The 25,789-nt window shown below is 61.4% G+C and overlaps 3 protein-coding genes across 5 annotated transcripts; 1 reads left to right on the top strand and 2 right to left on the bottom strand.

The window, feature by feature from the left end:
• Positions 1-1,133: 1,133 nt before the first annotated feature.
• On the top strand, positions 1,134-14,901 carry SLC4A2 (solute carrier family 4 member 2). The gene is made up of 20 exons (XM_048510536.1): positions 1,134-1,973; positions 2,925-3,169; positions 4,769-4,980; positions 6,191-6,327; positions 6,990-7,170; positions 7,294-7,429; positions 7,654-7,837; positions 8,116-8,230; positions 8,366-8,550; positions 8,640-8,865; positions 9,354-9,569; positions 10,688-10,836; positions 11,338-11,532; positions 11,694-11,921; positions 12,482-12,571; positions 12,921-13,087; positions 13,168-13,421; positions 13,737-13,906; positions 14,142-14,315; positions 14,441-14,901. The coding sequence occupies exons 1-20, from the start codon at positions 1,134-1,136 to the stop codon at positions 14,519-14,521; spliced, it is 4,185 nt and encodes a 1,394-aa protein (XP_048366493.1). The 3' UTR covers positions 14,522-14,901.
• On the bottom strand, positions 14,894-21,371 carry FASTK (Fas activated serine/threonine kinase). 3 transcript variants are annotated; one of them, XM_048510613.1, is made up of 8 exons: positions 20,953-21,371; positions 20,702-20,850; positions 20,093-20,159; positions 18,531-18,690; positions 17,555-17,646; positions 16,148-16,559; positions 15,407-15,521; positions 14,894-15,247 (listed from the first exon to the last, which is right to left on the bottom strand). In XM_048510613.1, the coding sequence occupies exons 1-8, from the start codon at positions 21,221-21,223 to the stop codon at positions 15,074-15,076; spliced, it is 1,440 nt and encodes a 479-aa protein (XP_048366570.1). In that variant the 5' UTR covers positions 21,224-21,371; the 3' UTR covers positions 14,894-15,073. The 3 variants fall into 3 exon arrangements, with proteins under 3 accessions (XP_048366570.1, XP_048366568.1, XP_048366569.1); XM_048510611.1 differs by having other exon boundaries at positions 20,093-20,309; positions 20,953-21,366; XM_048510612.1 differs by having other exon boundaries at positions 14,894-15,166; positions 20,093-20,309; positions 20,953-21,347.
• Positions 21,372-21,503: 132 nt separating this feature from the next.
• On the bottom strand, positions 21,504-23,887 carry TMUB1 (transmembrane and ubiquitin like domain containing 1). The gene is made up of 4 exons (XM_048510615.1): positions 23,788-23,887; positions 23,718-23,757; positions 23,063-23,512; positions 21,504-22,088 (listed from the first exon to the last, which is right to left on the bottom strand). The coding sequence occupies exons 3-4, from the start codon at positions 23,503-23,505 to the stop codon at positions 21,725-21,727; spliced, it is 807 nt and encodes a 268-aa protein (XP_048366572.1). The 5' UTR covers positions 23,506-23,512; positions 23,718-23,757; positions 23,788-23,887; the 3' UTR covers positions 21,504-21,724.
• Between the last annotated feature and the right edge of the window lie 1,902 nt (positions 23,888-25,789).

The raw sequence follows: 25,789 nt of genomic DNA on the forward strand, positions 1-25,789 counted from the left end.
GGATCACCCCCCCCCCCCGCCCCGCACGTCTCCTGTCCATCATGAGTCGCTCCCAGGGCTCCTCCGAGCTCCACCGCATGGCCTTCAAGGGGGTGAGTAGCATGGCTGGAGTGTCACCAGAACCAGACCCGCTGGGTGGGGCGGGGGGGGCACCTGCCAGAGGGTGAAGAGGTCTCTGCCACTCTAGGGCAGCGGCTTTGGGGGCAGGCCTTGGGGGGAGGGGGGGGCTGTCTGCCCCCCCCCCCCCGCTCGATCTGTGCTTGCTTGGGACAGTCAGGGTGGAACCTTATAGCCCATTTAGGGGGGGGGATGGTCTGGCTGTCCGTGGGGGTGGCCATTCTTGGGTTGGTTCCTCTTGGTGTGGGGTGAAGCAGGTAGGGGGACTCTTCCTTCTGGGCCTTGAACAGTTCGGGATGTCAGAAGAGCCCTGCTGGGTCAGAGCAGTGAGGGGGGCCCATCTAGTCCAGCTTCCTGCCAAGTCATAGACCACTGGCTCCCTCTCCTGGGCCAACAGCACTGACAGAGAAGCCCCTCCTGGCCTGCTTCCTGGCTCTGGGGTCCAGAGGTTGACTGAAGGGGGAGGCTCCCATGGCTGGGAGGCCCTGTCAGACTCTCATCGGGGAATCTGTGGAGCTCCCTTGGAAAGCCGCCTCTACCTGTGCCCAGGAGCACCTCCCCCCACCCCCAGGCAGCGTCTGAATCCCTGGCTGTGTGAGGAAGCATTTCCTGGGGCCCTCCTGAATTTGCTGCCCATCCTCTTCAAGACCTGGTATTGGGGGAGAGGGAGGAAAAACAGCCTTTCTCAACTGCCTCCACCGTGTGCCTAATGTTACGAGCCGGGATCCCCTCTCCCCTTAGCTTTCCTGTTCTTAAAATGACAAACCCCAGACTCTCCAGCCTCTCCCCACAGAAAAGGGGTTCCAGCCCCCTCATAGTCTTGGCTGCCCCCGTCTGCACCTCTTCCAGCTCTGAAGTGCATTTGGAGATACGGGGACCAGAAGAAGCACACGGTATTCCAAACGGGGGCTGCATTTCCCCTCCATCTCCCCCGCTAAAATAAAGGAACTTGGGAAGACTCTGCTAGTTGAGTTTGGGCTCGGGGGTGGGGGTGGGGGTGTCCAAGGGAGTAGTGCATGCTGGGATGTGTAATCCCTCCATACCTGAGCGGGAGGCGCCAGCGCATGTCCCTCGCAGGAGAGTGCTGGGACCGGAAAGCCCCTGGGAAGCTGCAGGAGGGCGCTCAGAGCCCCGTGTCCGTGGCGGCTGGTTGGCTGCAGTCTGGCCTTCCGTGGAGCCTCCCTGGGGCAGCCCCAGAACCAGTTCTCGGTTTCCTGCGTTCTGCCAGAAATGGACCAGTGCCTCTGAGCATGGGCCAGGTTTCTCCCCAGAGGCTAACAGGCTGCCACCACGCTTTGCATCTTGGGAATGACACTTCTTGGTTGCCTGCGGAGGCACCCCCTCGGGGACTTCTGTCCCATCTTGCCAGCCCCCCCCCCCCCCCTGAAGGCCCCATCCTGAGGTCTGAGCTGGAGGGAAGGCAAAAGGTTGGCATGGAGTTAGGGGGTCGGAACGCAGCACCCACGGGCAGATTCTGTGCTGAGCAGAAGAGTTGCCGGCTTCTAATTGCTGCCCGATCGCCCCTTTCGCCCCCTGCAAGGCGCCAGAGGTGGCCTCATCCGCACCCCACAGAGGCTGACTCCCAGACGGGCCCTCTGCTGCCCAGTGGGGGGGAGGGGCGCGCACTTCGCGGGAGCATCCTGCCTGCCCCCGAAGCAGCTGCTGCTGAACAGCGTTTGCGGGCCTTGACGTGGGGCAGCTGGTGGCCGGGCGGGCGGGCTCTACCTGCCGGGTCAGGGGTCGGCGAGCGGGCCTGTGGTGCCCAGGCAGGGTCTTGGCGAAAAGGGAGGGGCCGTCGGGGGCTGGCTTCGGTTCCGGAAATGCCCCCTGCTGCACACCTCTGGGGCCTCCTCCAGGTGGGCACTACATGGCACTGGATGGATGCCCTGGCCTTTTTTGGGAGGGGGGCTTCCTTGGAATGCTGCAGAGCCTGACCCTCTATGGAGCCTAGCCCCCCCCCCCCATACACACCTCTTGCCTCTCCCTCCTCCTCCTGTCTGGGCAGGGCCTGGGGGGGGGGGGTCCTTGCCTTTGGCCAGCCACTTTTGTGTGGAGGGGACAGCCCCCCCCCCGCATGCTGGTGTAGCGGATCCTGCTCCCAGGTGCAGCCAGTGGTGCTGCTGCGGCTGTGCTGTGTGAGCACGTGGCTCTTGTTTGCTAATAACACAGTGCCAGGCAGGCAGGCAGGCAGGCAATGCGGGGTGTGGGGAAGGGCGGGGGGAAGAGAGCTGGAGGTCTGAGTGAGGCTGCCCCCCCCCCCCCGGCCTCCTTCCTGTGATCGCCTGGGTGTGGCTGCCTTCGGACAGCATGCCCCAAGGTGGGCTGGCGGGCGCTTGCGCTTGGGTGGTGGCTCCGAATGCCAGCCCCCCCCCACCCCCATCTCAGCAGGCTGTAGTGGGTGACACAGTCTTCTTGAGCCGTGGTTCTGCCAAGGGGGGGGGCATCAGCTTCCACCTGTGTCCCAGCCCTGTTTTTAGCCGCCCCCCCTGACGATGGTGATGGGAGGGAAGCTGCAGGGATCTCTGGGCCTGAGCTGAGCAGCTTGACAGCTGGGGAGGGGAGGGGAGGGGGGGCTGTTTTGCCTTCTGAAATCTAGGCGTGGGGTGTGTGTGTGTGTGTGTGTGTGTGTGTGTGTGTGTGGAAGAGCTGCTGTCTTGTTTCTTCATTACAGCACTAAGATCCCAGCGTCCCTCTTGCTTCAGGGCTGCTGACCAGCGTAGCTAAACATTCCAGCTAAAACCAAAGTTCAGACGGCCAGACCCGAAAGCCTTCCCCCCTGACAAGCTGCCGGCCATTTCATTTCGGAGCCCCTGAAGAGCCCTGGCAAACAGGCAGACTGTGCATCGCCCCTGAAGGCCTCCCCCCCTTTAGGGTGCCCCTGCCAGAGCTGGGGCTGGGATGGGAAAGGCCCGGGCTCCGGTCAACAGCAGATGGGCCATCCCACGCGGCTGCCAGCGGAGGGCTGCCTGGTGACCGTAGTTGGCGCTCAGGGCCCCAGAGAAGGAGGGCAGGGGCTTCAAGATGGCAGCCAGCCCCTGGAACTGCTGAGCTGGCAAGCAGACTGGCAGCCGGCCAGGGGCTCCTCTGTGTGCAGAAGGCAGGCAGAGGTGGGAGCCGTGGCTGCTCCGGGGAGGCTTGTCTGGTAGCTGTTTGGCCCTTGCCCCTGCCAGGCAGGTGGCAGCACGGGGGGGGGCAACGGGGGGGGGGCTGGGAGGTCATGGCCACCTGCCTCTGGCTGGTGATGAGCAGGCCTTGTGCTTGGCTCTGCCTCTGCGGCTGGCAGCCATGTTGTGAATGGACCCAAATGTGCAAAGTGGCCACAGGCCCCCAAAGGCTCCTGCCCTCTAGCCTTCAAGGAGGCACGAGGACCCCCTCCCCCTTTGAAAGGCTGGGGGTGTTGTCATGTGATGAGATGAGAGCACGTTTCCCCCTGGCCAGTCCGTTTTTTGACTGCACAGATGGAGGGGGGAGCCTTTTCCTCTCTGCCAGTGTTGTCAGTACTAGTCTGTATTTTTTATCTATGACTTGAATGACGGCATAGAGGGCATGATCATCAAGTGTGCAGATGACACCAAATTAGGGGTGGTGGTGACAGGGTCAGGATTCAAAATGACCTGGACAGATTATAGAGAGCGGGGCCAAAACTGACAAAATGAATTTCAACGGAGATAAATGTAAGATTCAACACTTAGGCAGAAAAAATGAAATGCACAGATATAGGATGGGTGACATCTGACTTGTGAACGGTGCACGTGAAAAGGATCCGGGAGTCTTAGCAGACCACAAACTGAACATGAGTCAGCAGTGTGATGCGACGGCCAAGAAAGCCAATGCGATTCTGGGATGCATCAATAAGAGTATAGTGTCTAGGTCAGGGGTAGGGAACCTGCGGCTCTCCAGATGTTCAGGAACTACAATTCCCATCAGCCCCTGCCAGCATGGCCAATTGGCCATGCTGACTGGGGCTGATGGGAATTGTAGTTCCTGAACATCTGGAGAGCCGCAGGTTCCCTACCCCTGGGCTAGTCCCAGTTCTCTCAGAACTCTCTCAGACTCACCTGCCTCACGAGGTGTTTGTTGTGGGGAGAGGAAGAAAAGGAGCTCCTAAGCCACCTTGAGTCTCCTTGCAGGAGAGAAAAGGGGGGGGTATAGAAGAAGAAGAAGAAGAGTTTGGATTTATATCCCCCCTTTCTCTCCTGCAGGAGACTCAAAGGGGCTGACAATCTCCTTGCCCTTCCCCCCTCACAACAAACACCCTGTGAGTGGGGTGGGGCTGAGTAAACTCCGAGAAGCTGTGACCTTGCCCAAGGTCACCCAGCTGGCATGTGTGGGAGTGTACAGGCTAATCTGATTTCCCCAGATCAGCCTCCACAGCTCAGGCGGCAGAGCGGGGAATCAAACCCGGTTCCTCCAGATTAGATACACGAGCTCTTAACCTCCTACGCCACTGCTGCTCCTATAAATCCAAACCCTCCTTCTTCTCTGGGCATCGGCTCAGGTGAGGGTCAGGCAGGTGCTGGGATCTCTGCTTCAGGTCTCCCCCCCATCCACTGCTGAAATCGGACTCCGTTTGGCAAGGTTCCCACACTCTAGTGAAGGTGGGGGGCAGTGTTGCCTGCCCTGATGCGGTTGGGGGGTCTCTGTCTTGCAGCTCAGAGGGGTCTGAGCGCAGCATCATGGAGGGGCCCTGTGTGGCCGAGGGGGGCTCTCCAGGGCGCTCCCTCAGCAAGTCCCAGCCAGGCCACCGCAGCTACAATCTGATCGGCAGCATGACTGGCGTGGAGCAGGCCCGCTACCAGAAAGTGCCCACCGACGAGTCCGAGGCTCAGACACTGGCCTCGGCTGACCTGGACTACATGAAGAGTGAGTGTGTGTGTGTGGGGGGGGGGGGGGGGGGGGGCACATGGACTTCCCCAGCCAGAGGCCTCCGCCCAAACCCTTTGAGAAGGGGGAGGTGGGCTTCCCCATGCAGGCCATTCCTCTCCCACTGGCTGGCCCTGACCCCTCCCTGTGCCGAAATGCGCCCAAGTGAATCACGTGGTGGGTTTGTGCACTTGACACTCTTTCTGCTTTGCTTCCGCTCTGTTGTCAAACTTCTGGTTGGTTGTGCCCCCCTGCGGTGTGGGCTCAGTTAATCCAAAGGCCCATCCGGTGACTCCTAGGGACTTTCTCCCCGTCGTCTGCCTCGTGTCCCGGTGGAGAAAGGCTGCAAGGAGCCCCTTCCGGACTCCTCCAGTGCACGACCGGCCTGGCTGCAGTGAGGCTGGCTGTCCGGCCTAGAGGGAGGGAGGGAGGAGCGGCCGCTGCCTTCCAAGGCTGCACTGGGGCAGGGGAGCCCTGGCTGAGCCTTCCCAGCATGGTGGCAGCGCCTGCAGGGTTTGCCCGCCTGGAGCTTTGCGAAGGGTGCCTGGCATCGGCTGGTGCAGGAAACCAAGAGAAGAGATCGGCGGCACTTTTGCTGGGAAAGAGGGCCGCTCCGAAGGCCTTTCCCCTTGCGGATCCCGGCCAGTTGCGAAATTAGAGGCCAGCGCTCCGAAGCCCACAGGTTCAGCTGCTGGGGGTAGCCAGACTTCGGCTGGGCAGATGGGCTGGGAAGCCCCCCCCCCCTTTGCCCTCTGGGAAGTGGAACTCAGAGCAGAGCCCCCACCTGGCACACAGGAAGCCAGCCTGACCCCATCTGGGTCTCTATGCTGAGCCGTGGGGGGGGGGCAGAAGATGGGGTGTGGGGGGGCGGAGCTGGCTTTCAGGCGGAACGTGGCATTGCAGGGCAGAGGGCACGGGGTTCTCCCTGCTCACAGAAGGAAGGGGGGCCGGGAACTCCCCAGTGTGAGTGGAAGCGGCTTGGCCCCTGTTATCTCACACACACACACCCCGCCCGCCCCCAGTCTCCTGAATTTAGGACCTGGCCCAAAGACGCAGTTGTTCAATGAAGGGGGACACGCGCGTGCGCGCACACACACACACGTGTGAATAACAGCCCCACCTTGGATGCCTGAGCCACCTCGGGGATCTCCTTAACAAGCCAGCCCTCCCCCCTCAAATGCCCACAGCTCTTTCTGCTCCATCGCTACAGGCCACCGGTTCGAGGACGTCCCCGGAGTGCGGAGGCACCTCTTTCGGAAAAGTGCCAAGGGACAGGTGGTGCACCTGGGCAAGGACCACAAAGAGCCCAGCGCACGGCAGCGCAAGCACGACCGGCAGCCCCACGAGGCGAGTGGCTGTGCTGGCGGGGGGGGGGGGGGCAAGCCTTCCACATTCAGAGACCGAGGACCTTTGTATGCCTTCTGCCGGGGGGGGGGGGCGCCAGGGGGAAGTCAGGTGTATCCACAGTGTGCTTTCCAGAACGCCCAGGTGTGGGGACAGGATACTGGGCTACAGGGACCTGCCCCACCCTGGGAGAAGTTGCCCCGTCTCAGATATCCTGGTCACATATGGATGGATGGATGGTCCTCTGCTTTTTTTGGGGGGGGGGACATCATTGTGGTGGGTGCAGCCCCAAGATGTACAAAGACGTGGACAAGAATTTGTGTGCTCTCAGGAAGAGGCCTACTGATGGCTATCTTTTGGGGGAGGGGCCAGGATTTGCCTTACAGGCTCTGCTAGGGAGCTGCCCCCCCCCCCAATGAGAGGCTTGGGGGTTCTCCCCTGCAGTTGACTCCTCTGGAGCAGTCTGGCCTGTCCACATTCTCCCTCCCTCCCTCCTCCAGCCTATGGAGGGAGAGGCACGCACGGTGGGTCACCTGTAGAGGGTCACCTGTGGAAGGGCTCCGGGGGGGGGGGCTTTTTGCTCCATCCAGGGAGCTCTTCCAGGAGGGGCCCTTGCGCCCGCCTGCACACCCGAGGGTCTGATCTCTGGCGGATCTCTGGCTCAGGTGTTTGTGGAGCTGAACGAGCTGGTTCTGGACAAGAACCAGGAGATGCAGTGGAAGGAGACGGCGCGCTGGATCAAGTTTGAGGAGGATGTGGAGGAGGAAACGGACCGCTGGGGCAAGCCACACGTGGCCTCGCTCTCCTTCCGCAGCTTGCTTGAGCTGCGCAGAACCCTGTCGCACGGTAAGAGGAGGGGGGGGGTCTCCCGGGGTCAGCAGGCCCCCATCCCACTGTCCTTGCAAGGGGCAGGGAGGGGCTGCCCCCCAGAAGGCAGGTGGCTACAGCTGCTCCTCCTGCTCGTTCCAGGAGCCGTCCTTCTCGACCTGGACCAGAAGACGCTGCCGGGGGTGGCGCACCAGGTGGTGGAGCAGATGATCATTTCCGACCAGATCCGTGCTGAGGATCGTGCCAACGTGCTGCGAGCCCTGCTCCTCAAGCACAGGTGAGACCCACGGGGGTGGACCCCCTGGCCCTCCTGCCTCCTAGGGGTCAAGGGGCATTCAGACCCCTGCTAAGCCACAGAGCACCAAGCCCGCAGAGGTGTGGTGGGTGGGCGGGCGGGCGGGCTCCTGCAGGGCCTGGCAGCAGGCGAGAGGAGGGGAAGGAAGGCCTGCTGCCACGGCCTTGGGAGGGCGAGCCACTACAGACTCGGGGCTTCCCTTGCAGCCACCCTTCGGACGAGAAGGACTTCTCCTTCCCCCGCAACATTTCAGCTGCTTCCCTCGGCTCGCTTCTGGGCCATCATCACAGCGCCAACCATGTGGGGGAGGGGCCTGAGCCGGCCGTCACTGACCCCCTCATCGGAGGCCACTCCGGGGAGCACGAGACCCGGGTGGACATCGACAGGGAGGTGAGATCCCCTCCCTGCACACCTTCTGGACCAGCGCCTGCCTGGCTCTCTTGAGGCCGGAGTGTAGCTGCCGCTGTTGGAAGAGAGGCAGGCTTTGGGGAGGTTCTGCCGGGACACTTGGGCTGGGAAGAGGTCACCATCCCCGCAGCCTATGTCCATGAGCGGCAGAACTGGGGCAGCCAAGAAGCTCTCTCCGTGTGGAGGTGGGATGTGGGTGAGGGCGGGGCTAAGAAGTCCCCCTGCCTGCAGGGTCCTCACACCCACGTCCTTCTGTGCAGAGGGAGGCCTTGTCCCCCACCCTCCCCGGCAGCATCACCAGGTCCAAGTCGAAGCACGAGCTGAAGTTACTGGAGAAGATCCCAGAAAATGCTGAGGCCACCGTGGTGCTTGTGGGTAAGGTGCTGCGAGGTCAGGGCACGCTGCCGTCCCCAGCTGAGTGGGGCAAGGGGGCACCAGTGCTCTCGAGGGGCTCGGGCGGAGTCTTGGGCTCCAGCCTCTCTCACCCGGATGCCCTCCGCTCGCTCGCAGGCTGCGTGGAGTTCCTGGACCAGCCCACGATGGCCTTTGTGCGGCTGCAGGAGGCCGTGCAGTTGGACGCTGTGCTGGAGGTGCCCATCCCGGTGCGGTTCCTCTTCGTGCTGCTGGGCCCGAGCAGCACCAACATGGACTACCATGAGATCGGCCGCTCCATCTCCACCCTCATGTCTGACAAGGTAGGCCCTGCCTGGTCCCCCACCGGCTCCCTGCCCTCCTGCGCGTGTCCCCTCGCCTCTCTGCTCAGCCTCCTCCCGTGTGCCCTCAGCAATTCCACGAGGCTGCTTATCTGGCGGATGACCGGCACGACCTGCTCAACGCCATCAACGAGTTCCTGGACTGCAGCGTGGTCCTGCCGCCCTCTGAGGTGCAGGGCGAGGAGCTCCTCCGGAGCGTGGCCCACTTCCAGCGCGAAATGCTGCGGCGGAGGGAAGAGCAGGAGCGGCGCCTCCTCCTTGGGCTGGCTGCGGAGCCCAAGTCGCCAGAGGAGAAAGGTGGGTGGCAGAAGGGATGGCCCGCAGGGCAGGGCTGGCGCACAACTGGCCTGGCCTCTGCCTGCCTGCCCCCCCCCCCCCCCGCCGGGCTCCCCCTGTGGCTGATAAGTGGCTGGAGCATCTGAGGCTGCTTCTTAGGCTAGGAAAAAGAACTGGGGGGGGGGGACGAGGGTTTGCAACCACCTGCATTTTGTAAGAAAAACAGATGGGGAGCTCCCCCCCCCCCCGGTTTGTGTCCCGACTGTGGAGATCTTGGGAGCAGGGGGGTGGGGTGGGGGGCTGTCTGTGTGTCCTCTTGGGCAATTGTCAGGGTTCCACCAGAGAACTACTCAGTGTGGAGCCCACGCAGATCCATCCTGGGGAGGGACAAGGGTTGGGCTCTAGCACTTTCCCCCCACGCCACAGTCCTCTTTGTCTGCGAGGGGCGGGTGGGACACCCCCCCCCCCGCCTGCCTGCCTGCCAGCCATGCCTCCCTCCGCCTGCTTAGCGCTGCTGAAGCTGAAGATTGTGGAGGAGGAGGAAGACGACGATCCCCTACGACGCACCGGGCGCCTCTTTGGGGGCCTCATCCGGGACGTCCGGCGCCGCTACCCCAAGTACCTGAGCGACTTCCGGGATGCGCTGAACCCGCAGTGCGTGGCTGCTGTGATCTTCATCTACTTTGCCGCGCTCTCTCCGGCCATCACCTTTGGAGGGCTGCTGGGTGAGCACACGGGAGAACGGGGGACACGAGCAGAGTGGCCCTTCGCAGCCTCCCCAGAGAAACATTGTCCCCGGCAGGAGAGGAAAATCACAGCAATGCAAGAAAGCGAAAACTGAGCAGCACCAACGACAGGGCTCAGTTCTGGCTGCCTCCACCCCTGAGTCCACACACGGGGGCTTCTCTGGAAGGACCCAGGCTGGGATATGGGGGCTCACTAGCCCTAAAGCCAGGCCTGGCCCCGCCCCACCAGCCTGGCCCATTTTCAGCCGGCAGAAAGCTGTTTTCTGCAGACTGGAAAAGGTAATGGGGCTGGGGCCGCAGGGGGGGTGGAATGCTGATAGGCCAAATGCCCAGCTGAGCATGGATCTGAGGGGAAGGGGAGGTACAGCAATCTAAGAAATGAAATGAAAGACGTTGCTGGCAGGAGCTGGAGTGCCACATGCCTCCAAACTCAAGAAGTTAGGTTTGCAACCGAGTAAACGAGGAGAACAGCAGCCAAAGAACCAGATCGACGCCCCAAGTCCAGCGTCACCCTCGGGTGCAGGCCAGGCCTAGGGCAGGAGTTGGAGCGGGAAGTCTCTCTCTCTCTCTCTCTCTCTCTGACCTCCAGGCAGATGTCTGTATTGACTGCTGGGTCAGATCCGTTGGGGCCCATCTAGTCTGGCAGACTTCTCACTGCTGCCGGGCGCAGTCTGCCTTCCTTGCTGGCACGCAGGGCGGATTGCAAAGTCCTCACAGCAGTGCAATAAACACGCCACAGCCCAGCACTGACCATAAGCCAGGCAACAGAGCAGGATGGCAGAAACAAAGAACAAACTCAATGCATGAAAACGCTGCCAGGTCTCCAATAAGTGGGAGCAGCAGCAGCCTCCAGGCGAGGAACAAGGCAGCAGCGTGGAGGGAGAGGGCAAAGGGAGTGCTGGTGGGGGTGGGGGCTTGAACCAGAGCTAACCTGGCCTGCTCTGAGGAGTTGCTGGCGTAGGCTACGGGGCAGGTCACTACACATACCCAGTGGGGTCCCACTTTGTCCCTGACCACACAGAGGCTACGAGGCCAGTGCTCTCTGCCACGCCTGCAATGTCAGACGTGCAGTTCCTCATTCTGCCCCCCCCCTCCAGGCGAGAAGACTCAGGGGCTGATCGGGGTCTCAGAGCTGATCATCTCCACCTCCGTGCAGGGAATCGTCTTCTGCCTGCTGGGGGCTCAGCCCCTCCTCATCATCGGCTTCTCGGGGCCCCTGCTGGTCTTTGAGGAGGCCTTTTTCACAGTGAGTGGGGGGACGCCTGCCTGTCATTCCTGGGGGGGGGGGGTCTCCAAGGGCCTTGGGCTGCCAGAGAAATGTGTGTGTGTGTGTGTGTGTGTTGGGGGAGGGGGGGGGGGGTCTCCAAGGGCCTTGGGCTGCCAGAGAAATGTGTGTGTGTGTGTGTGTGTGTGTTGGGGGAGGGGGAGATGGCATGCCTGCCTTGTAGCTACAATTGGGGAAACACAGTGGTTTGCAAAAGCTGTGCCCTGCGCACACACCGCCTCCCAGATTCCAGAGCCAGCGTGGCCACGTGGTCGAGAGGGGCAGGCTCTGATCCAAAGAGCTGGATTTGACTCCTTGCTCCCCCGCAACAAAATCTTATCAAGGCAGAGTGATAAAGGAGAAGGGGGAAGGGCTTTGATCCTACAGCAGCCCCCACCCACCCTGCAAAGGGGAGCAGAGTGGGAGGGCGGCCTGGCCTGGCCTGGGGGAGCAACAGCTGCCTGCCTGCCTGTCTGCCCTCAGTTCTGCAGATCGCAGGACCTGGACTACCTGGTGGGCCGCGTCTGGATCGGCTTCTGGCTGATCCTCATTGTGCTGGTGATGGTGGCCTCCGAAGGCAGCTTCCTGGTGCGCTTCGTCTCCCGCTTCACCCAAGAGATCTTCGCCTTCCTCATCTCCCTCATCTTCATCTACGAGACCTTTTCGAAGTTGGTCAAGGTGCTGGCAAGGGGCACAACACAAGGCACGGGTGGGGTGGGGGCTCTGTGGGCCGTGCAGAAGTCTGGTGGCTGCTGCTACGTGGGGCGGGGCGGGGCGTTCACTCGCGAGAGGAGGAGATTCCCCTTGGAGGAACTCCGCGGGCTCTTTCTTCCGGGCAGATCTTCCAGGAGCACCCCCTCCACGGCTGCATCAAGGCCAACGGCACCGAGGCGGGCCAGGAGGAGGACAGCCCAGTGGTCGTGGCGAACACGACGGCCAGCCGAGCCGCTTCCCAAGTGAGGGGGCAGCCCAACACGGCCCTGCTGTCCCTCGTCCTCATGGCCGGCACCTTCTTCATCGCTTTCTTCCTGCGCAAGTTCAAGAACAGCCGCTTCTTCCCGGGACGGGTGCGTCCGTCGGGGCTGCAGGCGGGTGGCCATAGAGCGGGGGATCCCAGCGTGGTGACCGTGGGGCCCAGGATGCCCCCAAGTGTTTTCAGAAAGTGGGGGGGGGGGGGCGGGGGCAAGTTGTGCTCGTGCACAAGATTTTGCAGGGTTGCTTCAGCAGCTGCTGCTGGCCCAGCACAAAGATCGCCACTGTCTGGTGAAGGCCAGAGCTGTGGAAATACTTTCAAGCCACCTCTTCCACGTTCTGCCTGACACACTGAAGAGTGAGGCTCCTTCACGGACGTTGTGTGGTTGGCCCCGCCTCCCATGGCAGCCATTGTGTAGTTGGATCCACCAGAGGTGTCCACAGGTTGGGGCCCCCTGTCCTGGAGGCGAAGCGCTGCAGATTCTCTGTAGTGGCTTGGCCAGGGCAGGAGCACTCTGCACATACTCAGAGACTTCACTTCTTAGGCCAGCTGTACACGCTGGCGGGGGGCGAGGGCCCAGATCTCCTGGGCTGTCCTGGAGAGACAAGGAGGAGGCTGGCGGGGCTCTGTTGCTGAGGGGATGTCTCTGGACAGGTTCGCCGGGTGATTGGCGACTTTGGGGTCCCGATTGCCATCCTCATCATGGTCTTGGTGGACTACAGCATCCAGGACACGTACACACAGGTCAGTGGGGCAGGTTTCCTTCTTCTGAGTGCCATCTTTGATTCTTCCGGAGGTTCGTGGAATGGGGGGGACGGGACCAAAAGACTCCTGACATCCCACAAGGGAGGACTCACCGGCTGTCCCCTCTTGCCCTCAGCTGCCCAGAGAAGAGTGGAATGCCGGGGGGGGGGGGGGGGGAAATGTCTGTCAGGCGAACAGCTTCTTGTGCCTCCTGCAGAGGAATTGGGGGGGTGGGGAGCAGTTGCCACCTGTAGCCCTGGGCATCAGTTGTACACACACACCCACCCACACGCCGAGTCCCCGGGCACTGCTGTGCTCTCAGCTCCTGCCCCCCTGGTCGCCCCTGCAGAAGCTTTCGGTGCCCCGAGGCTTCTCCGTCACGGACCCTGAACAGCGGAGCTGGGTCATCAACCCCCTCGGGGGGAAGGATCCCTTTCCCGTCTGGATGATGGTGGCCAGCGCCCTCCCCGCAGTCCTGGTCTTCATCCTCATCTTCATGGAGACCCAGATCACCACGTGAGTACAGGTCCCGCCCAGCCCACCGCTTGACAGGGTCGGCTGCAGCCCTCGGGGCCCTAACCTCCCCCTCCCCCCAGGCTGATCATCAGCAAGAAGGAGCGCAAGCTGCGGAAGGGCTCTGGCTTCCACCTGGACCTCCTGCTCATTGTAGCGCTGGGGGGCTTCTGTGCTCTCTTTGGGCTGCCCTGGCTGGCAGCGGCCACGGTGCGCTCCGTCACTCACGCCAACGCCCTCACCGTCATGAGCAAGTCCGTGGCCCCCGGAGACAAGCCCAAGATCCAGGAGGTGAAAGAGCAGCGCGTCACAGGCCTGCTGGTGGCCATTCTCGTGGGTGAGTCTTTACACCTTGGCCCGTTCCCCTTCCACTGGGGGCGTGGCTGGCTTTGCCAACAGACGGCCACTACCTTCGGCACAACTGAGAGGGGGTCAGAGGCCAGCCGGCCAGGCCTTCCCATGCGGCATCAAGCTCTGCTGGAAGGGCTTGCAGAGCCATGATCTCCCACTGGCTCAGCAAACAGGGGTGCAGAACTTGTCCGGGGGGAGCCCAGGGAACCTGTTTCGTGGCCTGCTTGGGAAGCAGCCCCCTTCCTTGCTCCAAGCCCCCCCCCCCAATCAGCACTTCTGAGCAGATCCGCCCCTGCCGCAGGCTTATCCATTGTGATCGGGGACCTCCTGCGCAAGATCCCCCTGGCAGTGCTCTTTGGGATCTTCCTCTACATGGGAGTCACCTCCCTGAACGGGATCCAGTTCTACGAACGCCTCCACTTGCTGCTCATGCCTCCCAAGCACCACCCGGACGTGACCTATGTCAAAAAGGTCAGCTGCTGGGCCTCCGCGGGCAGGGAGGGTCGTCTCCACGAAGCGGGCCCTGGGGACCCTGCTCTGGAGCAGCAGGCCCCTGTGGAAGGGGGGGGGGGGGAGGACCGGGCATGTGCCTCCTGCTGCAAACGGGGGCCCACGCTCCACCACAGTATCCAGGAGTCCAGCGGGGGGAAGGGGGCAGCCCCAAAACTGTCTGGCCCACACGTGCCCCCTCCCTCTGCCCCCACAGGTGCGGACGCTGCGCATGCACCTCTTCACGGGCTTGCAGCTGGCATGCCTGGCTGTGCTGTGGGCCGTCATGTCCACGGTGGCCTCCTTGGCCTTCCCCTTCATCCTCATCCTCACGGTGCCCCTTCGCATGTGCCTGCTCAGTCGCATCTTCACGGAACGAGAGATGAAATGTGTAAGTTGTGATTGCGGGGTGGGGTGGGGGGGAGGCCACCAACTCAACCAGCTGGGCCGAGTAAGCCAAAGCATCCCCCCCCCCCTCCTCCTCCTGCTGGACTAAGCCCTCTCTCTCCTGGCCAGCTGGATGCAAATGAGGCAGAGCCTATCCTGGACGAAAGAGAAGGTGTGGACGAATACAACGAGATGCCCATGCCCGTGTGAGGAGGAGGAGGAGGAGCTCCTTCTGTGCCTTCACTCTCTCAGCCTGGGGGAAACAGGCCCTGGCCAAAGCTGCACCCACGGACCGTTGCCACTGAACAGCCGGGCGGCTGGGGGCTACCCTTCTGCTTCCACGCACCAGCCGTGTGGGCCAGGGAGGGCCACGCCTGCCTCTTCCAAGAGGACAATCAGTACTCCCTGCACACCATGATCTTATTTAAGAGACTAATTTAAAACTTCAACAAGCAGCACTGTCATGAGCGGGGGGGGGGGGGGGGGGGGCGGCGGGGGGCGGGGGTTGCCTTTGCAAGTCCCAGGGCAGACCTTGAACAGCCCAGGAGCCGGGCCTTGCGAATAAAACCAATGAGGCTGGTGTGAGTTTCCCCACTTTCCACTTTATTGCACATTTCCTTCTCTCCCCTTGACCTGTTCTGGCCTCCTTGCCCACCAGGGAGGGAGGTGCCCCCCTGCATGAACTGTGGCCGCTGAGCCTTCTGCTGTCCAGCCATCCCTCCATCCCCTTCTGCAACAGTAGCCTCCTCCTCCTCCACAAGTTCATGCCTGGATCCACAGGCCTCTTAGCTTCTGGCTCAGGTACCGCTTGACCCCCTCCACGCCGCTCACCCGCTGCAGGTCCATGTAGGGTAACTGCATTGAAGGAGAAGGCCGAGGCCGGCAGTGAAGTTTCCTCTCCTCCAGAACAATTCTCAGAACTAAGCCTACCTCAGCCTGCTCAAAACAAAGAAAGGGCGTGGGGTCCCCCCTGCAGGAAGGGGGCAGTCTCCTGTGATCACTCAGCAGGGGCTCCAGCAGGGAAGACAGCCTAGCAGCCTCCCCCGGAAACACCTTCCCTTCAGGAGGGAGGGAGGGAGGGGAAGTCCCCCTTACCTGCACCAGGTTGTAGCCTAACAGGCGGAGGTGCCGATCACGCATCGCTCGAGAGCCCACCAGCACAGCTGAGTTCTGGCAATAATGCCATTCGTCGTTAACAGACAGCACCACTCTGGGAGAGGAGATGAAAGATGGGGAGGGCGGCCACCGGCATCTGATCCTCCCCCAAGAGTCCCCGCCCCCACCACAGAGGGTTCTGAGGCAGGGGGGGGGGGGCTTCATGCTCCCAATTGCTTCAGCCAGGGAGTGGGGGGTTGGTGTGAGGTGGCAGCAGGTGAAGGCGACTCCTCAAGCCAGACGTCCTTGGGCAAGGATACAGGTGCAGCAGGCGAGGGGGTGGGTGGGGCTAAAACAGCCAATAATTCCCTGCTCCTTTCTGGAATGCCTAAGAATTGTTTGCCCAACAGGCCCAGCAGAAACTCCCTTGCGCGGCCCCACATACCAGCGCCGCCTCCTCATGGCGCCAGGCACGGAGCCCCCTTTCCCAGGCAGCAGCAGCAGCAGCTGAGGCAAGCTGACTGCTTCTCCTCGGGAACTGTGAACACAGCATCACGGCCACCCAAGCAATCCCCGCCCCCGCCCTTTTCTCCTTCTGTGAGATGGGCAGCAATTATTTGATCCAAAGAGAAGTGTAACAGAGGTGACTGAAGCGAAGGTGAAACTGAGACGCTCCAAGCCCCGAAGCTGGAAAACCGCCCCCCACCCCACGACCCTTGGCCAAAAGATCCCAGCAACTACCTGTGGATCGCCTCAGCCTTCTGCGTCCCGTCCGGCGCTGCTTCTGGGGAGGTTGCTGGTGCTGGCAGGGGCTGCTGGGGCTCCGTGCCCAGGGTGGGGGGACGGAAGCGGGTGGCTGATTCTGCTGTGCCACACAGAGACGCAGCCAGAGAACTGTTCAGAACAGCTGTGTGGGGCTCCTCCCCCTGACTCCACCCACCACCCTGGGGGGCCCATGAGTGCAAGCTCTCCTCTGGCAAAAAGCGTCTTCCTGCCAAGGGACGGCTGTCCAGCCCCTGCGGCCTGGAGAGCGGCTCCCTCCGTGTTTCCAGCACAGGGCGTCCAGTCAGGGTCTGGAGGGCTTCAAGGGGGGCTCCAGCCCAGGACGATCGTGGGAGTAGAGCACCGGAATGAGAGAACTGGAGCAAGAAATCTAGTGAGAGAGAAGGACAGGGCCAGACAGGCCAGAGGAGGACCAAGGAGAAAGTCAGGCCGGAGAAGGACTCGGTCCCTCCAAATACTGACTTTCAAGCCCCTGCCCCCCTTCCCCCCGCCCCGTCCCTTCATGGGAAGGACGTAATGATAACATCAGGAAAGTTGTGAGGCAGGGGGAGGGGACTGCATCTTATTCCTAGCAAAAATAAACGACCAGAACTCTTCTTTCAAAACAATGCGCTACAAGCAACAGTGTGGTGGACGATATCTGGGGACAGAAGGGAAGCAAAGGCTAACCCCCTCCTATTTCCTGGCCCACCCTCATCCCACAGACTATGCAACCCACGAGTAAAGACACACAAATTCCTCATACAGCAAGGCTGGGGACTGGGAGATATTATGCAACTGAGCTGCTGCAGATATTTGGATGCAGGAAAGATCACAAGCAGGCTGTTTAAGCCTTTGAAGCGGAGTTAAAAGTAAAAGAAAGCCTTGAAAACCTTAACTCTCTGCCTGGCTCATCTAACTAATTTTCTGGACAAAGAACCTGATGAGAAACTGCAGAGTTCTTGACGAATGTTCTGCCGCCAAAGACAAATCACCTCCAAAGAGGGATCAAAGAGTATGCTGTCGAAATAAGGAACTGGGGGTGTTAATCTAATAGTCATAATAACAAAGAGGCCTTTGGAAAGCTCAGGGGCTGGCAGACCTGGGCACATCCAACGGAGCCACACCCACAAGCGCCAGCCAGGGCTTCCAAGCAGCACTTCTGGCTACACAAGGCTTGGGTAGGGAAGCCCTATTCCCTTCCTGGTCTGTTAACAAGCTGCCAGAGAAGTCTACCTGGCCAACTCAGAGGCGTGCTTCGGCCTGGTTTTAAAAATGTTTCGGAGGCAAATGGAGCTACCTTCCTGTCCTCTTCTGCGCCTAAGTGCTGCTGCTCCCTGCCCACAGGATCGAGAAACTCCCGGCCCTTTTCAAGATGGCTCTCACCTGTGCAATACCCCGGGGGCAGCACTTCATCCTGCCGATAGCCTTCTTCTCCCACAAGCTGCCACAGAGCCTCTGCTACCAGGCCTTTACAGCTAGGGAAGTAAAGGGGCAGAGGGGAGTCAGCACAGCAGAGACACAGAAGGACACAAGCCGGGGGAGGGGGGTACTTCACAACAAAACATGTAAGAGGGAGGAACAGTCAACGAGAATCAGCAAGGGAGCAGCCAGCAAAAACGGTGGCAGAAGATAATGCAGAGAAGGAGAGACAAATCTCCCTCAGTGGCACAACTAAGGGGGCTTCTCTTCGGTTGTTCCCATTCAGCCTCCAATGGCAGTGGAGGCAACCAAAGCAGGACTTCTTGAGACAAGAGGAGAGGATGGGTGGGTTCATATGGGAGGACACAGAACCTGCGTGGCATAGTGCACTCTAACCTGGGGAACTGGGTTTGATTCCACACTCCGCCAATTTTGCTGTGGAGGCTTATCTGGTGAACTAGGTCAGCTTGTGCACTCCAACACAACTGGGTGACCTTGGGCGAGTCACAGTTCTGAGCACTCTCAGTCCCACTTACCTCACAGGGTGTTTGTTGTGAGGGAGGGAGGGCAAGGAGATTGTAAGCCCCTTTGAGTCTCCTTGCAGGAGAGAAAGGGGGGAGATATAAATCCAAACTCTTCTTCTTCTTCTTGACCTCTGGATCGTACAACCATGCTTAGTGTTCTCTTTCAGCCGCCACTCACAGAAGTGGCCTTCCAGATCAAGAGGATCTGAGCCTCTTTCCATTCCTACTTGTGTCTGACGAAAAGAGCTTTAGCTCTTGAATGCTTATACCCAAAAAATCTGGGTGGTTTCTATGGTACTACTGGATTCAAATCTAGCTGTGCTTCTGCAAAATAACACCAGGACTCTCTGAAGATATCTGCAATCTTCTCACAAAAAGGTCATGACCACACCCTCTCTTGGATCGCCCCCTTTTACCTGTACTTGTTGTTGACCTTGTCTGCAGTAAGAGCACCATCAAACATGCAGACACGGAATCGGGGATCAAGGCGGGGCCCATCATATTCATGGACCTCCAAGGCCACGGCCACATCCAGAAGGGAAAGGTAGCGGCGCACAATCAACCCACAGGGGCTACCTGGGAAGGAACAGCGCGTGAGAAGTTAGCCCGTCTGCCACATCAAACCTGAAAAAAGTAGATACATGTAAATTCTCCTCTGCCAACCCCCCCCCCGCCCCGAATATATTTCTTCTCAAAGGACCCCCCCCCCCCCCATTTTTCGGTTTGGAAACATTAAAACATTTGGAGCACTGGAAAAAAATATCCTGTGAAATATTTTTTTCTTTTAGAAGTAAAACGCTCAAGGCAATTGTTTTCATATCTGCTGAGGATGTTTTCAACTTTTCCAGTGAAAAATTCCAAATTTTGGTGAACATTAGGGAAAAAACCCTTTAGTTAACGATCATAAAATTAAAGAACTCAATTTTCAAAGTTATTAAGTTTAGCTTAATATCCCAACTTGTTAGTACCCAAGTACCCTCCCCCCTTCCCTTCACAGCTGCCTTTTTAATTCCGAAAGGTGTGCCCATCCATCGGCTCCGGGTTGATGGTGGCCGCCCAGCCCCTGCCCTTTGGAGCAGAGCCCCACCTGAGACCGGCTGGAGTCCCAGATGTTTAACCCACATGTCTCCCCACGGCGGCCACCTCAGAGTCTCAGGGCCCCGGGGCAGCCTGGGCAGAGTCTTCCTCTTTGTGCTAGAACAGGGGTAGGGAACCTGCGGCTCTCCAGATGTTCAGGAACTACAATTCCCATCAGCCTCTGTCAGCATGGCCAAAAGGTTCCCTACCCCTGTGCTAGAAAGAGCCCCCTCCTGCAGGCTGGCACATGGCTGCATGAGAAAGGTTTTGTTCAAATAACACTTTCTTAGAGACATGGTTTACAACTCCTGGGTATACTAGCAACATTTGTACTTCTGAATTCCATTAAGTATGCCAAGCAGCACCGTTTTATAGGCTAAGTTATAAGCAACACAATTCATGCTGCTCGAGGGCCAGCCTGCGGAGGTCAAAAAGGCTCCCCTGGCGCTGGCAGCCAACAAAAGTAACGCAAAACTGAATTCTGCAGGAAAATATTGTATAAGACCAGTAGGGTTATTTTATAGTGCAAGAGTTCAGGAAAGCGCTTAAATAAAGAAAAAGGGTCCGAGGACTCTGCTGCTGTGTGTCGCGCACACTGTCTGTTGCATTCTACTCTCTGTTACTTTCATTTAACATGTCATATTAATACTGATGCTTTATCTCAGCTTTCTGCAGTCCTAATCCACTCAAGTTGCTTACGACTGATTGATTTATACAATGTAATTTGCCTTGGGACTTAGGTAGAAAGATGGATTATAAGTAATGCAAATTTTAAAGAAGAGTTTAGGTTTGACACAAAGATATTTAAAACATTTCAGTCCCTCCACCTCCACCCACAGAATTTGGCTTCAACATTTCTGGACATTTCACACCAGCAGGGAGCCCCCTCCCTCCCCCTTACTGGTGACGTTGTCAAGGAAGCCTGGAGAGAAGACCTGGTGTAGGACTGCCAGGGGGAAGTGGCGCAGCTGGAACAGAGACATGAGGATGTTGGTGGTGGCCAGGGGCGAGGTGGCCGCCTTCTGCAGCAGCACCGACTCCAGCTGAGGGAAGAGCTCCGCGTGGTTGCAGGGCCGGTAGTTTGTGCGGCTGAAGGGGAAGACCAGCTTCTGGATCACCTGCGGCACAAAACCAAGAGGGAGCCGGCCCCCACTTATCCCCACGGCCTCCTTGGTTATCCCCCAGCGGGCTTGGACAATTTGCCATTCAGTTCTGCATTCCCAGCCCTACTGCCTTGTCTGTGGCTGCATGCCCCCCTCTGTATGTGTGTACACACACACAGGCACTCTGCAAGCACACACGTGAAAACTCTGTTGAGCCCTCATCCTCCGGGCCTTCTCCGCTCCGCTGAAGTTGCTTCCGGCCATTAACTGACAGCCAGATCCGCCCTGAAAGGGCAAGGCGCGGGGGGGGGGGGAGGTCTGCAGGGTCCTCCCTGCAGGGGCTGCCGGTTCTGGCGGGGGGGGGGGTGCAGGCGGGGGGGCTCCTCCATGGGGGGGGGCAGGCGCACCTTGGGGTGGAGCCGGGGGGCCCTGGGCAGCAAGAAGGCGGCGATGGCGTCGAGCAGGGGCGGCTGGCGGAGGCGGTGGCGCGCCACGTACTGGGCGATCAGGGCCAGGGTGGCCGGGCTCAGGCCCTCGACCGCGCCGGGCAGCCAGCCTGCGGGGAGGCGAGCGGCACTCAGCACCCGGCCGGCGGGACCCCGGAGCCCCTCCCTTCCTCCTTCCCCCCCCCTTCCCTCCCTCCCTCCCACCCACCCACCGGCCAAGGCGCGGGCGAAGCGGGCCGGGCGGCGGTGGCAGAAGGGCGGCGAGCTGAAGAGGGCCTGCAGGGCGGCGTCGCCGGGCGGGCCGGCTCTCCTCGGGGCCGCCGCCGCCGCCGCCGCCGCCACACCGGGCGAGGGAGCAGGACGCCGCGCCCGCCAGCGCTCCAGCAGCGCCCGCAGGCCCGGGCCGTGGAGGGCGGCGGCGGCGGCAGGAGGGCGCGCGGGGAGGCGGCCCGGGGCTGGCCCCAGCCGCCGGAGGGCCAGCATGGCGGAGGGGCCCGCGGCGACTCAGGCGCCGGCAGCTGGCCTGCAGGCCGCCATCTTGCTTCCCGGCAGGCCGCGCGCGCGCGAGAAGGGCAGGAAGGAAGGAAGGAAGGCGGCCGCTTCCGCTCCTCGGCCCCGGGTGGGAGAAGCGCGCCCCGCAGAGGAGCCCCCCGGAACTGCACCCCACGGGGCGCCTGGGCGGGGCTGCAGCCAGCCCCCTCCCCGCCTGCAGACACCGCCCCGCCTTGCGCCCCCCCCCCCACAAACCCACACGAGCCGCGTCTTTGCCTTCACAGCCGCCTTTTTAATTCCGAAAGGTGTGTCCATCCATCAGCTGACGGCGGCCGCCCCGCCCCGCCCCCGCCCTTTGGAGCGGAGCCCCACCTGAGACCGGCTGGAGTCCCGGACGTCTCCCCCACAGGTCCCCCCACGGCGGCCGGCCGCCTCAGAGTCCCAGGCCCCGGGGCAGCGCGGGCGCCCCTCCTGCAGGCAGGCAGGCAGGCACTATCTTCGGTACACGGCGAAGGCCACGAGGCTGAAGACCAGGGTGAGCCCTGCCAGGCAGGTGGTGGCCGTTGCCGTGAAGACGTGGCGGTACTGCATCTGGAAGTACCAGAGTGCCCCCAGCATCAGCACAAAGAGGGGCACCATCAGGCTGCCCACGTTGAGGGCAGCGTGCGCAGTGTCTGCCTGGGTGGCGTTCCCGTGGGCCCCGGCAGGCGCGGTTGGCGATTGGTGCTGCAGGATGTGGCAGTGGAGCACGCTGTTGTGGGTGAGGTGCAGCGCGCTCAGGGTCTGCGAATCGTCCCGAAGCAATTGTCCCTGGTAGATCAGGCGCACCAGCTGCTCCTGGCCTGGGAAGTGGGCCCTGGACAGAGCGGGAGAGAAGGAGGCGCCCGGTGAAGCCCACAGCACAGGCAAAACAGGAAACCCTTCTTGACCCCAGCAGCCGGGGAGCTCACGGGCAGCCATGGGCAGCCAGGATGGAGGGGGGAGATGCCCATCAGTGGCTCCCAACCAAGAGAATTTCCCCTCTCAGGGGCAGTCAGCGCCAGGAGGCGACACCAGGAGAGGTCTGAGCCTCCTTGCCCTGTTTGTAAGCCTTCTACGGCTGTTGACTGGGACCACGGTGTGATCAGGTGGCTTCAGGGGTTCTTATTCGGAAGTGCCTTCAGCTGGGGCCCGAAACAGACCTCCAGACCCCGTCACGTCAGAGCCTCCAGGCAGCACACTGCCGATGCACAACAGGGGGGCTGCGGGCATGACGTTGCAAGAGGGCCAGGCTACAATGACCCTAGGACCCACAATCAACCTTTCAATGGGCTGCAGGTGACTTCCTGGGTTTGCTGTATGTATTTATCTGCATTTAGGACATTTTTGTGTATTTAGGACATATTTGTGTCCTCTGCAAAGCCAAAGGGCAGCATGGTGACCCCTGTGCGACCCCAGTCTTCTCGCCAGTCTCCTGCCCGCCGGTCTGTTCATGCAAAGGGGCCGGGGCACTCAGCGCCAGTCCCTCCAGCGACAGCACCTGACCTTGAGCAGGAAATGCCACAGGCTCCGGAGGCTCTGGAATCTCCAGGCAACTCTGGTCAAACGGCTCCGCTACAGCAGAAGCTTTTCTAGGTCTGAATACCCTGAAGCTGGAAGTGGCCCACCCAATGGCCGGAATGCCGTCCTTTGCAACTGGACAGACAGGTGGGCAAGCCCCTCACCCCAGGCAGGAGGGAGCAGAAGGCACAGCAAAGTCTGGGTGAGACGGGGGGGGGGGGGGGGGCTGTTGTGCACAGGCGGCAGGCAGCAATGCTGCAAGGACCCCGCTGCCAGCCAAGGACGCCTCACCTTTTGAGGGCTCCCACCGTGTCGTGGGGGCGCACCCGGGCCAGGCGCTCCGTGTCATTCAAGAACTTCAGCCTCAAGAGGATGGTGTTGTCGGCGGCGGCGGGGGGGCTCCCAGGGCTGGCGGCTCCCGTGGGGGGCGGGGCGCGCTCTGGGCCCCCCGGGTCCGTCCTGTGTCGCGGGTCTCCCCAACGGCTGCCCGGCCTGCCCGGGGCAGCCCCCTCCGGGGGGTCTCCCTCCTTGGGCGGCCGCGCCCCGGCCCCCTGCCCGCTCGGCCCGTCCTCCTGCGGGGCCTCCTGCGGGGCCACGAGCGGGGCGGAGGCGAAGGCGGGCTCCCCTCGCTCCGCGGTGTGCGTGGACGCCCAGGCCAGCACCAGCACCAGCACCGCCGACAGCAGCCCGAAGAGCACCGTCACCTCGTCGCCCACGCCCTCGATCAGAGCCATGGCTGGCCTGGCAGGGAGGGAGGGAGGGAGGGAGGGAAGAAAGGGCCGTCAGGCAGCGCAGGGCTTCGTCCGCCGCCCAGTCTCGGCGCCCGCGTCCAGCCGGGCTCGGTCCGGGTCTCCCTCGGCCCACCGGTCGCTCCCCCACACCGGACGGCGCCGTCGAGAGGCCCGGACTCAAGCCCCGCCGCTCGCCACGCTCGGTCTCCGCCCACCTCGCAGGGTTGTTGTGAGCGCCGCGCCCGACCTGAACCGGCTCCGGCAGTCCCGCTCTCCTGCTCCCCGAAGCGGGCGGGAGTTCGGGAGGGGCCTGGGCGGTGTGTGGGGGGGGGGCGGGGGGCTCCGCCGGTCGGCTGGCCTCGGGTCCGGCTGCCCCCTCCGCGGCGCCCTCCCTCACTTCCGGGCACGCCCCCTCCGCCACTGCCCCTTGCAGGGGGCGCGCGGCATTGTGGGCGCTGTAGTCTTCGGCCGCGGGGCTTGCTGGTAGGGGGCGGGGCCGGACGAGAGGGGAGGGGAGGAGCAGCTGCCTGACCCCGCCTCCTTCCCCAGCGCCGGCGGAGTGGGCGGGGCTGCGCGGCCGGGTCTTGTGGCGGGCTCCGTTGGCCCCGCCCCGCCCGTGGAGGAGGAGGAGCCCGTGGGGGGGGGGGTCGTCTCTTAGCCCCGAAGGCGGCCCGGGTCACCCCCCTATGAGACGACCGGTGAATCCCGGCGGCGCCTGAGGCGGGTCCTGCTGCGATCGCCGCCGTTTCTCTCGCGCTCGGTGTCGCGACTCTGGCCCGTCCTCCTGCGTGGGGCATCGGGTGCCCCCCCCCCCCAGACCCCCGTCACGCAAGATGATTGGCTCCCTCTGTGCAGCCCGCCTTCAGGTCACGCGCGAAAAATGGACACACAGGTCAATACGTATAGTCAAACTCGCGGCCCTCCAGATGTTATGGACTACAGTTTCCATCATCCCCTGCCAGCATGGGACTGTAGTCCATGACATCTGGAGGGCCGCGAGTTTGAAACCTGTGGATAGGAGAAAGGCACTTTAATCACGTGGTGTGAAGAAACCAGCCATTCTCTTATAATCCCACCTGTAGGGTGTTTGAACCTGTCCTTTTCAGCCACCAACAGGTGCCACCCAAGCAGCACCACTCCGACACACGCACACACGCACACACACACAGATGGTTCCAAGGCCGCACACCAGTTCTGTTGATTCGCTCACTGGTTTCAATTGGACTGAGATGGGAGGGGGGCAGTTTTCTCATCCTCCAGAAGGCTCGTTGAAGATGGTGTGCTGATGGGCTCCAAGAGGTCAGGTCAGGGGCCTCATGAGAGCCAGCCTGGTGTTGTGGACTCTAATTTGGAGAGCTGGGTTTGATTCCCCCCTCCTCCCACGCCACGAAGCCTGCCAGGTGACCTTGGGCCAGTCATAGTTCTCTCTTTCATGCTGGCCATTTCTGGTGCACAAGGGCAGTGCTGCAGCTGTCCTGTGCTCATCCAGATGTTCCCTCATAAGGGCTCAGGAGCAGCAGCAGCAGCAGAAGGCCCTTGCTTTCACCTCCTGCCTGTGAGCTCCCAAAGGCACCTGGGGGGCCACTGCGAGTAGCAGAGTGCAGGACTAGATGGACTCTGGTCTGATCCAGCAGGCTAGTTCTTATGTTCTTAAAAAGCTGGAGGAACTTGCCAGTGCATTTCCAGCTACAAACTCGATCACTGCCGCCAGGGCGTAACCAGTGCTGACGTGGCATCAAAGGCACTTCTTCCCCAGACCCCTTCTCTGGTTTTCAGTCTGGTGTTCCCCTTCTGTTCTGTTTGAGGCTTATAAAGAAGTCATGTGGGGGGGGGGGGGCGATGACAAAGATCAGCATCAGCCTTGATTGCTCGCCCCCCCCCCCCCCCGTGGCCCTGCTCTGCCATCGTTTGCCCCCCAGGTCAAGAAAAGCACCTTTACCAGCAGCACAGTTGCATCCAAGGCCGTGGGTGCTGGACTTTTTGGAGCACGGGTGGAACGCTTGCTTGCTAAGAGACCTCGTGAGCCCCCGGGGGGAAGGCTTCTTTCCAAATTTGCCAGCAGCTTTACCTCTCCCAGCTCTGGTCTCTCCAGCGTCCCTTTGGAGGCAGATCAGAAACTATGCAACAGAAGGGAGTAAAGTGGCGCAAAGGTCCAGTGGCACCTTGAAGGGGATGCCCTCCCCCCCCCCCCACACACACACACACATGGAGTGAGGAGAGTGTGTGGTTTTAGCAGGCCAGCCAGGAAATGCTGGGGTTGCTGTATAGGGCCACACTGCAAAAGCCT

This window comes from Sphaerodactylus townsendi, linkage group LG11 (genome assembly GCF_021028975.2).
Source record: "Sphaerodactylus townsendi isolate TG3544 linkage group LG11, MPM_Stown_v2.3, whole genome shotgun sequence".
Taxonomy (NCBI): domain Eukaryota; kingdom Metazoa; phylum Chordata; class Lepidosauria; order Squamata; family Sphaerodactylidae; genus Sphaerodactylus; species Sphaerodactylus townsendi.